This window comes from Oncorhynchus mykiss, chromosome 10 (genome assembly GCF_013265735.2).
Source record: "Oncorhynchus mykiss isolate Arlee chromosome 10, USDA_OmykA_1.1, whole genome shotgun sequence".
Taxonomy (NCBI): Eukaryota; Metazoa; Chordata; class Actinopteri; order Salmoniformes; family Salmonidae; genus Oncorhynchus; species Oncorhynchus mykiss.
Window position 1 is genome coordinate 15,567,827 of NC_048574.1, and position 13,918 is coordinate 15,581,744.

General features: G+C 41.3%; 1 protein-coding gene across 19 annotated transcripts in view; it reads left to right on the forward strand.

The window, feature by feature from the left end:
- Positions 1-13,918, forward strand: part of LOC110533412 (phosphatidylinositol-binding clathrin assembly protein) — a 63,423-nt gene that overhangs the window by 24,057 nt on the left and 25,448 nt on the right. For 10 of the 19 annotated variants that reach the window (XM_021617579.2, XM_036989750.1, XM_021617576.2 and 7 more), the window contains 11 exons: positions 508-583; positions 2,028-2,130; positions 2,454-2,547; positions 2,754-2,865; positions 4,617-4,723; positions 4,825-4,866; positions 5,797-5,808; positions 5,983-6,068; positions 6,695-6,818; positions 7,374-7,510; positions 8,727-8,827. In XM_021617579.2, coding sequence (XP_021473254.2) covers positions 508-583; positions 2,028-2,130; positions 2,454-2,547; positions 2,754-2,865; positions 4,617-4,723; positions 4,825-4,866; positions 5,797-5,808; positions 5,983-6,068; positions 6,695-6,818; positions 7,374-7,510; positions 8,727-8,827 — 994 coding nt within the window. The remainder of the gene's footprint in view (positions 1-507; positions 584-2,027; positions 2,131-2,453; positions 2,548-2,753; positions 2,866-4,616; positions 4,724-4,824; positions 4,867-5,796; positions 5,809-5,982; positions 6,069-6,694; positions 6,819-7,373; positions 7,511-8,726; positions 8,828-13,918) is intronic. The other 9 variants (XM_021617573.2, XM_021617584.2, XM_036989751.1 and 6 more) reach the window with 3 other exon arrangements.

A 13,918-nucleotide genomic window follows, 5' to 3' on the forward strand; every position in this document is an offset into this window, starting at 1 on the left:
TGAAAAAGCGTGTGCGAGCAAGGAGGCCTACAAACCCTACTCAGTTACACCAGCTCTGTCAGGAGGAATGGGCCAATATTCACCCAACTTATTGTGGGAAGCTTGTGGAAGGCTACCTGACACGTTTGACCCCAGTTAAACAATTTAAAGGCAATGCTACCAAATACTAATTGAGTGTATGTAAATTTCTGACCCACTGGGATTGTGATGAAAGAAATAAAAGCTGAAATAAATCACACACTCCTATTATTATGACATTTTAAATTCTTAAAATAAAGTGGTGATCCTAACTGACCTAAGACAGGGAATTTTTACTAGGATTAAAGGTCAGGAATTGTGAAAAACTGAGTTTAAATGTATTTGGCTAAGGTGTATGTAAATCTTCTGACTTCAACTGTATGTAACATTGCTATGCATTTTCAATTGCTGTTGGTGAATGCAATTATTGGCAATCTAGGAGTTCCTTTTGTATTGCAGAAAGTTTTTACACATGTTTCTGTGTTGCAGAGATTTATACAGTACCTGGCTTCAAGGAATACACTTTTTAACCTCAGTAACTTTTTGGACAAAAGTGGCCTACAAGGTGAGTGAAGTCAGCTCTGCAGCACTCTGCATTTTATCACAGGTTCAGTATCGTCTTCACTGGAGCATTTGATCTCATACAGTATTTTAAGGTCTATTCTTTCAGGTCAATCAACAGGGCTGCGTTCAGCAGGGAACAATGTCACTGAACATTCAGATAGGCATGCTTCTTCTAGAAAATACATTTGAAATAGAATAAGGAATCACGTCAGCTCTATTCTAGAAATGCAACTTTCCGTAACTTTTGCTTACTACACTGTGTGTAATATTGAGACTAGCAAGACTGAGAGGAGTGGAGAAATGTTATTTTAGACAGTCCTGCCCTTTCTCCCTCCGCTCTATTCCCAATGGAATGGTTAAGGCATCATGGCAGACTCTCCGCTCACATCAAGCGCAGCAGAATTGATTTACTCAAGGTAAATATGTCCCATGGGGCGGCAGGTAGCCTAGTGGTTAGAGCGTAAAAATCTGTCTTTCTGCCCCTGAACAAGGCAGTTAACCCACTGTTCCCCGGTAGGTCGACATTGTATATAAGAGTTTGTTCTTAACTGACTTGCCTAGTTAAATAAAGTTTAAATAAAAATAAATGTTAACAAGATGCCTGGCAGCCCAGACCAGTGGGAGTATAATGGAAGAGTAAGCATCCCTAATCATAATAACCCACATTCCTTTTGTCAGATTGTGTTACTGATAAATCACGGTAATAGGGAGCTGTCAGTTTGTTTAAGGATGATGACTTGGTTGGGGAGTATAGCACTCATGACAGAAATCTACAAGATGGTGAGCTGTCAAAGACAGCCTATTGGGCTGTCTTTGACAGTAGAAGAAAATACGGGACAGACCATATTTTAAAAAAATGCAGTTGCCCATTCCTTTTTGCTACAATGGATGACAATGCCCCCATCCACAGGGCACGAGTAGTCACTGAATGGTTTGATGAGCATGAAAACGATGAAAACCATATGCCATGACCGTCTCAGTCACCAGATCTCAACCCAAATTAACATTGATGGGAGATTCTGGAGTGGCGCCTGAGACAGCGTTTTCCACCAACAAAACACCAAATGATGGAATTTCTCGTGGAGAATGGTATTGCATCCCTCCGGTAGAGTTCGACACTTATAGAAACTGTACCAAGGTGCATTGAAGCTGTTCTGGCGGCTCGTGGTGGCCCAATGTCCTATTTAAGACACTTTGTTAGTATTTATTTTATTTTATCAGTTACTCGTATATCCACCAATAAACTCTGAAGTTGTCTTCATTTCCAAAATCAATGGAAAGATTTTGCCTCTGCTTATTGTATCGCTTAGTTCCACAAATAAACAGTTAAGAGTATAGGCTAGTTGTTTGAAAAGATTATTATGTGGCAGTTCTACAGTGAGATGTGTATCACCATCACGATGCAGCTGATGCTAAAACATTTATTCCCCTATTGTCTTTTTCAGGCTATGACATGTCGACGTTCATAAGGAGGTATAGTCGCTACCTGAACGAGAAGGCTGTATCGTATCGACAGGTCGCTTTTGACTTCACCAAAGTAAAACGAGGGTAAGGACTTTAATTTTCTGTTCAAATGTTTTCTTATAGCATCTGGCCCAGATCTACCTAGTCTGTCCTATATTGTATATACAATGTACAGTCGACTCCTGGGAAGTGTGTTTTGGATATATTTTTGGGTATATTGCTTACTCCTGCATGAAGTGCACATGGTGTAGGGGTTGATTTGGGATTGGGCATCTGAGTAAGTGAAGTGTCGTTCACTAAGCCTAATTCAAATTCATTATTTTAGGTTGCATACTTCATGACATTGATGACAGTCCAACATCAATAATATTGGGCTCCTAATGATTGGAAAATATTCTTTCCCCAAGGGCGGATGGCGTTATGAGAACCATGAACACAGAGAAGTTACTGAAGACCCTACCCATTATCCAAAACCAGATGGATGCACTACTTGATTTCAATGTAAGTTCCTTGTAACTTGTTGTACTGCTATGGCCTGAATAAACGCTCCAGCTCTCGAATATAACAGTATTGCAAAAAAAACTGTCGGTGAATGAGTAGCTCTATCGTGTGGTTAGGAGTTACCGCTGAGTCAGACCAATGAGAATGTTTGATGGGTCGTCTGTCAATTCAATTGGTCTGCTTTGGATCCCCCCCTCCATCTCCAGGTCAATGCCAATGAGCTCACCAACGGAGTGATAAACGCGGCCTTCATGCTTCTGTTCAAAGATGCCATTCGACTGTTTGCGGCCTACAACGAAGGCATTATTAACCTGTTGGGTAAGTACTTCTGCCTTCTGGCTCTCAAGAGGCTCTGGCCTGCCAGTCATTATTGCCATATCATCGTAACCATGGAGCAGCGCTGATGCAGAGACACCTTTGCACCCTGTCGTTCTGGGTTGATACTGTATCTCTGGCCTCAAATTATTTTACACAACTCACTATCAGCCTGCCCCATGTTATCAGGTTGACTTAACGAGGGCCAATAAACGACAGTGTTCTACTACTGCTCTGCTTTGTTTTAGTGAACTGGGTTTGCAAGATGTCATAAGGTTTGTAGGTTGGTTGAATTGCCTTTTGAAATTCAGACAATGTCTGAAACACTTTGGGGAAGAAATCTAGTTTCCAATTCATTCTAAATTAGTTTCCTGAAGGGACTGTGTTAAAATGAAATTGCACCCCAATGCTGGTGGAGAGACTGGTCTTGCACACAGTCTATTCGACTACTCTGCATATCTGTTTGCACATGTAGTTCAGTGCACATGTAGTTCAGTGCACATGTAGTTCAGTGCACATGTAGTTCAGTGCACATGTAGTTTAGTGCACATGTAGTTCAGTGCACATGTAGTTCAGTGCACATGTAGTTCAGTGCACATGTAGTTCAGTGCACATGTAGTTCAGTGCACATGTAGTTCAGTGCACATGTAGTTCAGTGCACATGTAGTTCAGTGCACATGTAGTTCAGTGCACATGCAGTTTAGTGCACATGTAGTTCAGTGCACATGTAGTTCAGTGCACATGTAGTTCAGTGCACATGTAGTTCAGTGCACATGTAGTTCAGTGCACATGTAGTTTAGTGCACATGTAGTTCAGTGCACATGTAGTTCAGTGCACATGTAGTTCAGTGCACATGTAGTTCAGTGCACATGTAGTTCAGTGCACATGTAGTTCAGTGCACATGTAGTTCAGTGCACATGTAGTTCAGTGCACATGTAGTTCAGTGCACATGTAGTTCAGTGCACATGTAGTTCAGTGCACATGTAGTTCAGTGCACATGTAGTTCAGTGCACATGTAGTTCAGTGCACATGTAGTTTAGTGCACATGTAGTTCAGTGCACATGTAGTTCAGTGCACATGTAGTTCAGTGCACATGTAGTTTAGTGCACATGTAGTTCAGTGCACATGTAGTTCAGTGCACATGTAGTTCAGTGCACATGTAGTTTAGTGCACATGTAGTTTAGTGCACATGTAGTTCAGTGCACAAGTTGGAAATGAAAATAATGTCAATAGTGTTGGAAATAGAAATTCCAGAACACTAACATTCTATTTCTCCACAAAGTTGGACATTAGATTGGAGTTAGAGAATTGCACTTGGTTCCTAGACTATGATAAATTGCTGGTCATTACATACAGGTCAAGGCTGTATTCTCTGCTATGAGGATGGATGCCTCTCTCACTCAGGTGAGAGCCTTGTTCCTTTTGGGGGACTGAGCAGGCCTGTGGGGGGGTGGAGGAGCAAATTGGATATGTGCAAACATCAGTGGAACGTTTACCAGCTAGTGAGACATGTTTAGGATTCATGCACCCTTCTGGAGAGTTTGTATACTTCCTGCAGACATCTACATTTTAAGGGACGATTTTCTGATTGGAGAAAAGTGTAATATTAGAATTATACTATGGAATATTCAACACCTCCCCCATTAATTTGCAAAGGCAGTTTGATTAATTTGATACAGTTTGATAGTTTATCCTTATTTGATGACATTTAAGTTCCAGTGCTTCATTTTTATGTTACTCTTTTCACTTCACAGAGAAGTATTTTGACATGAAGAAAACTCAATGCAAAGAGGGCCTTGACATCTACAAGAAATTCCTCACTAGAATGACAAGAATCTCTGAATTCCTTAAAGTAGCGGCGGTAAGATCCAACCCTGCTAACTTCTGTGTGATCAGATTTTTTACCCCTATATTCACTTTTACCTCCATGTTATCTTGACCCTCCTCCCTCCTTCCTTGCAGCAAGTAGGGATAGATCGAGGGGACATCCCAGACCTCTCCCAGGTAAGACCTGATGCTATCTATCGCTTTCGTATCTCTGTGGCCTGAAAGTGCAGCGGGTCTGAGATGGAGTCCTGCTGAACCCCTCAGCTTGACTTTATTTCAACACTCCTCAGTGTGCTGGCTGCCAGCCTCTCTCACCACCCTGCCACCTCCTGCAGTTTCAGACCTTCCAAATGGTTACCTCTGCACAGCCCTAGCTATCATACATTGCTTTCTTGGGCGCACACTGCATGTTTCCTTACTAAAGGAAACGCCAGACTCAGGCCCAGCCCAAATACTTTCAAAATGCTTCTTTCCTTCAAGTAATCAAATCACAGATCTGATTTGGTTGGATTGATGAAAGCAGTAGGATGAAAACCTGCCCTCATCTTTCCAATCACTTCTAGATCTGTGATCGAGGAAGGAAGGGTGCACTTTATTTGCATTCGAACAGGGACTCCCTCTCACCTGACCTTGCACGGCATACAGCACATAAAGGTGTTAACATCGACCTTTGTCAAGGCATACACAGAGTAGGCTAGACCCGAGATGAAAGGAATAAAAGGAAAAATGTACTTCCACTTTGTATACATTGAAAATGGCAAATTATAAACACTGTATGCTATTATACTGTTCCATGTCAACTTTCAAGAAGGGCCACATGTTGTATGGGGTTAGCTACATCTCTCGCTTGCGTATCCAGTCTTACAATAAAATGGTATTATGTTTTTACTATTCTTCTCACCATGTTCAGATGGTGCTTTAGCAAGACAAATGGTATTTTGCAAGGGCATTCATTTTGTGATTTGTATTTTAATAGGACAGTTTTGGATTGTAAATAATGCCTTTCGATAGTACCTTTCTCCCAAAACTTTATCATCGCTGATCTTTATCATCGCTGATAATTGCCACCTTTGTATTCTGTATTTTTCCTTAACGTTCCATCTTCAGATTACAGTTTGTGTAAGTATCTGTATCCCACTCTTTTTAAGTGTTTGTAAGGGTAGTTTGTTTTCTTTGTGTGCATTGTGAAATAACTAGGCATGCTTACTGTTTGTGTTCCGTCTGCTATTCCACCTTTGTGATTGCATTTTTCCCCCCAACCTTTGAACTCACTATTTATTTCCATTTTAATAGGCCCCCAGTAGCCTCTTGGATGCCTTAGAGCAGCATTTGGCTTCTTTAGAAGGGAAGAAGGTGAAAGATTCCACAGCAGCCAGCAGGTACTGTTATTTTCCCTTCCATTTACTCACTGCCTATTCAATACAGTCCAGTCAGACAAAGCTTGTTTTGCTCAGGTACCAAATTTAGCAAGTGGGTGTGAGCTGGAGCTGAAGTGTTTGTTGGTGGGCAGCAATCTCAAAAATATGTTTTTGTACTGCGGTCCAAAGTATTATTTCCTGTGTGTTTTGCCAGTTGTTTCTGAGAAAATATTGACGAATGCCACAGTTGCAGTGTTTTTACCCTCAATTTATGAAAGCCCTATATTGTTAATAAAGACCTACTTGTCTGTGGCTAATGCCAGGAGCATTTGAATTAGTTTCCTTTTTGTGTCTTTCAATGTACTATAATAGTATGCACGTACCATCAGTGCTCATTCAGGTTCTCTGTTTAGTGGGAAAGGTGTGTTATAAACTATCCCTGTCAAGCAGAATCCTTTCTATTTTATTCCAACCTCCTGTTACTATTATAGCCTGTATCTATCAAAGTGCAGTTGTAAAAAGATGTGCCACTTTCTTTCACTGAGCTTGTAGAACACAGCATTTTTGACAATGATCAGTAAACCGTTTTACCATAGCCCCCACTAACTGACCACTGTCTCTCTCTTCCTATGTCTCTGTCCATCCAGGGCTAGCACTCTCTCCAACGCTGTCTCTTCTCTGGCCAACACGGGCATATCTTTCACCAAAGTGGACGAGAGGGAAAAGCAGGCAGCTCTGGAGGAAGAGCAGGCTCGCCTAAAAGCGCTGAAGGTACATTTTCCTTCCATTGTGCTCCTCTCTCTATCTCTGACTGTCTGATCTCTCTCGCTCTCCCCTTCAACTATCCTCTCGGCTTATTGCCCTACTGGGTTTAATCTGTGCTGACTGGTCAGCAGCATCTGTTGAACATTCAGTGATAATGAACAAAAATTAAATGATTTTCTGCCTTTGGGGGGGGGGGAAAGGCAATGTCGAGGGAGTTTCTTTATTTTGTTTTGGAGTGGATAAGCTGCCGTTAAGTTGGTCGAACATTTTATTGAGCAGTATTCACACTACAGCGATCAAGTCTTCAATTAGGTTTTTGTTCTCGTTTTAATCTAAATTAATGCTATGGTATCCAACCAAGCATCAAGCCCGAGGTCATCCAAAGAAGGGATATTTTTTTAGCTAATAAGTTGCTCTCCAGCGGTCATCAGGCCACGGAGTCCCCACCACCTTGGTTAAAAATTAAGTCAAAATTCATGCTCTCAGAAAATGTTAGCTGGCCAGTGTACTGTAGGTAGGCCCGGGTGCTTGTTTTTGTTGACTTTTGCCCGTTCCACCTAGGAGCAGCGTCTGAAGGAACTCCAGAACGGTCATTCTTCCTATGCCACCACGGTTGCCTCCCCTGTGTCCACTGACGGGCGGACCATCAACACAGCACCGGCCATCGACCTTTTCTCCACACCCAGCTCCACAAACAGGTTAGAGCACCCATTCTCTCCTAGGCCTTACCCTTATCACTCCCCCACTGACTTTGCCAAAATGCTAGGTTACATGTATAGTGCCCAGGCACGGTTCATAGCTCCTTGTTGAGTTTATGGTTGTGCCCTATATAGTGCACTACCTTGGACCAGAGCCCTATGAACCTTGGTGAAAAGTAGTGCACTAAATGGGGAATAGGGTGCCATTTGAGATGCAAACTATGTTTACATTTGCAGTTGTTTCAGATGTTTGAGGGAGTATTAATAATAGCGTAGTGGTTGGGGTTGTTGAAGCCAGACTAGACCGTCAATGCCATGTATCCATAGAGCCAAAGACTCCATTGCTATTAATTGGCCTGCCCATCTATTCTTACCCACTCTTCCCTATGCCTTTGCCCACCTAATGAATTTGATGCTAGTGGAACTATTCTGTAGTGCCCCAGCTGCACACATGTCAGTGTACTAAAGCTGGGATGATCAATGGACACCGACCGTACCGATCACATCGCAGGCATTATGCTGATATCGTTCATTACGATAAGTAGCCTATACTAGAGAAATGTGAAGTTTGAAATGAAATAAGTTTGCTAATATGGGTGATTGTTAATGGGAAAATTGATGGCTACAACCATAGTAGTAGTTTACAGAATAATAATAAAACAACAACACATTAATGTTATAGACTTTCTATTTATCATTATTGCATCAATTCAGGACATTTATCGGGTATGGATTTCTGTCCATATCACCCTGCTCTACAATGGCCTTCTAAAAATAATATTGTACATAAATGTGAGCATTACAAAATAAGAAGAAAAATGAATAAATCGTAGCGCCAATTTAAAGGTGGATGGAAAGGGTGCATTCCCCCGTTTGAAGGCATGAAGCTCAGGGGTAGCTGTTTACGGAGCCTCCATGGCTGTACAGAGGGTATTGATTGCATGTGACTTTCAGAGACTCCATTGTTTCTCCCTCTTGGCTGCTTAATCAAGCCTGCCAAGTTTGCCTTCAGTGTACGTGAAGTGTTTTTGACTTTTATTTATTTTTTTGTAGGTGAAGGGTGGGAGTAAGGAGTAGGTAGAATGTTCCCCCCCTACCCTTTGCTAGGTGAAACTTCTACCTGGAGCGTTAGGAAAACCTTTTGAGTAGGCTATGGGAGAGTTGGGGTTTTGTTTTTGGGAGACTTTTTAACTTCCCTTCCTCCTCCCCCCTCAAGCACTTCCAAGGCGGCGAGTGACCTTCTGGACTTGCAGCCTGCATTTCAGCAGCAGGCACTGCTACTCTCCACTGGCCTACCAACAGCCAACACATGGGGAGGTGAGAGCTCCCGTCACACCGCCGGTTGCCTGTTTTACACGCCTGATTCTCTCTCACACACACTCTTTTTCATTCAGATTCCTCTGTGTAAACTGGGATGGGCCTCTCCACAGGTCATAGTGGATACAACCCTTAGCATTCTCAAACAGCTTATTAACTCGATAAGCTTGCTGGTAGTGGATATACAGTACCTGGTGTATTTGACCTCACTCCTGAAAGCTATCGGTGAGCTTGAATTTGAAATTGGATGTTAAGACCACTGATAAAATCAGGTAAAGTTGATCAACAATCAAATCACAGTTAGGTATTCATTAGGATCCCCATTAGCTGCTATACTTCCTGGGATTCAAAAAGGAATATAACAATTACATGATAACAAAACAACAGCCTACATCATAAATAAAACAATACTTCATGTAAGACATAATTACTATATAAAAAAAAACATCAACATAAAATGTACAGCATTAAAATATTAGTGTGTGTGGGTTACGCGTGTCTCTTCACAGTCTGCGTTGTTCCGTGAGGTGTTTTATCTGTTTTTTAAATCTGATTTTACTGCTCGCTTGAGTTATTTGATGTGGAAGAAAATTCCATGTAATCATGGCTCTGTATTATTGTGCGTTTCCCAGAGTCTGTTGTAGACTGTGAGGAGACCCCTGGTGGCATGTCTTGTGGGGTATGTTTCCCAGAGTCTGTTGTAGACCGTGAAGAGACCCCTGGTGGCATGTCTTGTGGGGTATGTTTCCCAGAGTCTGTTGTAGACCGTGAAGAGACCCCTGGTGGCATGTCTTGTGGGGTATGTTTCCCAGAGTCTGTTGTAGACCGTGAAGAGACCCCTGGTGGCATGTCTTGTGGGGTATGTTTCCCAGAGTCTGTTGTAGACTGTGAAGAGACCCCTGGTGGCATGTCTTGTGGGGTATGTTTGGATGTGTTAGTTTGAAAAGACAGTTTTGTGCTTTCAACATGTCAATACCTCTCACAAAGACTAGCAGTGATGCTATCAATCTCTCTACTTTGAGCCAGGGGAGATTGACATGCATGTTATTGATATTAGCTCTCTGTTTTCATTTAAGGGCCAGTCGTACTGCTTTTGTTCTGGGCCAACTGTAATTTGCCTATGTCCTTATTTGTGGCACTTGACCATGTGACTGGGCAGTAGTCCAGGTGTGATAAACTAGAGCCTGTAGGACTTGCTTTGTTCATTGTCATGTCAAGAAAGCAGAGCATCGCTTTATTATGGACAGACCTCTCCCCATATTAGCTACCGTTGCATCAATGTGTTTTGACCATGACAGTTTACATTCCTGGGTTACACCAATCAGTTTAGTCTTCTCAACTTGCTCAATTTACACATTATTCATGGCAAGATTTAGTTTAGGTTTAGGGTTTAGTGAATGATTTGTCCCAAATATGATAGTTTTTGATATATTTAGGATGCCATTCTAAAACTGACTGCAGCTCTTTAAGTGTTGCAGTTATTACTTCCTGTGGTAGCTGACCTGACATGTGTAATGTTGAGTCATCAGTGTACATAGACACACTGGCTTTACTCAAGGCTAATGGTAGGTCATTAGTAAACATTTTAAAAAGTAAGGGGCCAAGATCTTGAGGTATGCCTAAATACCTGGTTTACGTTAGAGAATTCCATTAAAGATGTCAGAGGATGTAAAGCCATAACACAGGGGTTTTTTCAGCAGCAGACTATGATCAATAATGTCATAAGCTTGCCTGATGACTCAACTGAATTATTCCACTGAATCATTTGCTTGTAGGGCTCCCGAGTGGCACAGCAGTCTAAGCCACTGCATCTCAGTGCTAGAGGCGTCACTACAGAAGCTGGTTTAATTCCAGGATGTATCACAACCGGCTGTGATTGGGAGTCCCATTGGGCAGTGCACAATTGGCCCAGCGTCGTTAGGGTTTGGCCGGGGTATGCCTTCATTGTAAATAAGAATTTGTTCTTAACTAACTTCCTAGTTACATTCTTTTAAAAAGACATACCTCAGTCTGAGACTGCCATCTTTGAAGTTGGTTGTGGTGATGTCAAAATGAGGGGTGTTGTATAAGACAAAGTAATCAGCGATTGGATCATCTCTAACCAATCAGAGTATCAAAGCCAATGACAAATTTTCAAAACGTTGCATTACCCACGTGTGTGCTGTCTCTGACTCAATCCATCGGTTTCTAGGACCAATCAGATGGTCTAGAACGTATTTCCATTCTAGAAATCGTATGGGAGGTACTCAGATCGAGACTCATTGCGGAGAAGAAACTAACATCAGTGGGTGTGGCGTAGTGTTTGTCTGGCAAGTCAAAAGCTGCACTGAAGTCTAATGAAACAGCTCCTGAAATCTTATTATCAGTTTAGTAGTTTGCCAGTTTGTCCGCAACTCTAAAATAACGGTCTGTATCATGACTGTAACCTTATTTATTCATATCATTAAAGTTAGTAACGGACCTTTTCTGATTCGTTATGACACCTGTTGTCCACCATTCATGGCATTTGTATTTAAACCTCGTGATGCAGGTGCCAAATTAAGAGGCACCTTTATCTAGAGTGCCTTGTAATGTTGTGTGTGCTTTGGAATTCAGGGTCATGTGTCAATGGAAAGTAAATAATGATAGGGTTGAAATTATTAGATAAACCTACTTAACTGTGTTTTCCTTTTCACTTACAAATATACTTTTCGGGTTCTTGTAGTCACTATGAATTGTAGTCACAGTATGAATCCACTGTTACTTTTTGTCAGTCCTGCAAAGTTTCAGGTTAATCAACTTGAAGCTAGAATTATTTATTTTTGTATTCTTGTTATTTATAATTGTACACAACTTTTTTTTTTACTTGATAAAAGTATACTTTTCAAAAACGTTTTTAAAGCAAATGTGCTGCATTTGTTCCAATTGAATATTTCCAATAAGGACGGTAAAGTGTAGGTTACATGGATTAAGGCTGTCTTGGTTTGTGTCATGTCTAGAAGTGAACATTATCGAATGGTGCACATGTTTCTTCTTCTTTTCCACTAGAATTGACTTTGCTGATAGCTATTTTATTGAGGACAAATGTACTTATTATGACTGAGATGTGGTTTTCCACCTGGCTATCTTCAGATGAATTCACTAACTAAGTCGCTATTTTTCTGCTAAATTACTTAAATGTCATGTTAAAATTCAGTATGGCCTTTGGTATAACCACTGTGATGAAATAACCTGCTTTACGTAAAATATTGTTTGTTATAGCTTGGCAAAGATTATTGTGACTCTAGATGACAACATAAGGCTGTTTGTTTCCAAGTCTACTTCAATATTTGTTTCCTTGCAATGCTACTTGGAGTATTTGTGATACTATCACAGTTTATGGAGAATTCTGTCTGGGGCATGGGGTTTATGTTCAGCCGCACCCGGTGTTGTGTTTCTGCATGCTTTCCTTTGACTTGACTCGCCGTCCTCTTCTAACTTCTTTTTGTTCTGTCCCCTTTGCCTGTGTAGATCCTTTCACTTATACAGAAGCTATCGAAGACTCCATTCCAAACGTTAACCCTTTCCTTACACATCCTGTTGTCGATGTGGTTCATCTGCCTGTTGTGTCTTTCGATGGTGTTAGTTCTAGGACATCCACTCATGAAATGTTTGGTGGTAAACAACATTTACATTTTTTTAGTGTTACGTTTTCTTTGTCTGTTATGGTGTTGTCAGAAATGTCTCCCATTGTCATATTCAGCCTGAATGCACCATTCCATAGACATAAAAACCATTAGATGGTGATAACTCTGACATCAGCCATGTATTCCTATGGAAAACTCCCGATGGTGCATGAAGCCGGAAACTATTTACATTTGAAGCGCGCCATATTTTTATTTTTTTTATTTATTTCACCTTTATTTAACCAGGTAGGATAGTTGAGAACACCTTTATTTAACCAGGTAGGCAAGTTGAGAACAAGTTCTCATTTACAATTGCGACCTGGCCAAGATAAAGCAAAGCAGTTCGACACATACAACGACACAGAGTTACACATGGAGTAAAACAAACATACAGTCAATAATACAGTATAAACAAGTCTATATACGATGTGAGCAAATGAGGTGAGATACGGGAGGTAAAGGCAAAAAAGGGCCATGGCGGCAAAGTAAATACAATATAGCAAGTAAAACACTGGAATGGTAGATTTGCAATGGAAGACTGTGCAAAGTAGAAATATTACTGAATGGCACAAAAAAAAAAGTTAAAATCATGGTGAAAGTGCCTGTAACTAGCAAAGGATCATGGTCGATGTAGTCGTTTTCATCGTGCCTGAGCGGGTTAACCTTAGTGTCTATGGCATGAGGGCGCGAGCCTCCTCATAGCCTGCCGGCCTGTGATTGGTCTGTTTCGGCACATGGTCTGTGTGACAACAAACGCAGTGATCAGAATGGATCACTATTTAATTAACTATCTCCATTTGTAGCGATCTTATGAATCATTCACTGTGGGGATCGAACTTAATCATAATAAACAAATTCTATAGCCCAATACATCCATCAATTTTTGGGGCTTTCTAGTGCAGACCAGGGCTTTTGGCACTGCTAGTTTGAAGTTGCCAGCAGAACTCGTGAATTAATGCTCCAGACCGGACACTGGGGACTTTGCACCATTACTTGTCGTGTGTGTGTGTGTGTGTGTGCCTCAAAAGTGATACTAAAGCGGCAATCAGCAATTTAAACAATAACGCAAAAGCTTAATCCCCGCCCCTTTTTTTTCGTAAAGAGCTGAGAGATGTGGCTGGAGAAATTAAACCACTCTCAAATTAATAGACAGAGCTATGGATGCAAGGACTGACCATCCATGATGGAGTAACATTGGAGTAAATAAAACACGCTTATTTTGTGTTCTGATGCGGTATGAAATTAAACTAAGCTCATGAGGTATTTCTAAGGTATATTCTTCAAGACTCAGTGGGTACATATGACTGAAGGCCAACAATGGATGTAGCACTGCAGATTGCCCCTTGAGTTGATGCAGAGTCAAAAGTGCTTGCTTCAGAACTCCAGTATTCTGAAGGGGAATATAGAATTCAACAGTGAATGTTTGGGGCTGTTCACATTGTGTGTG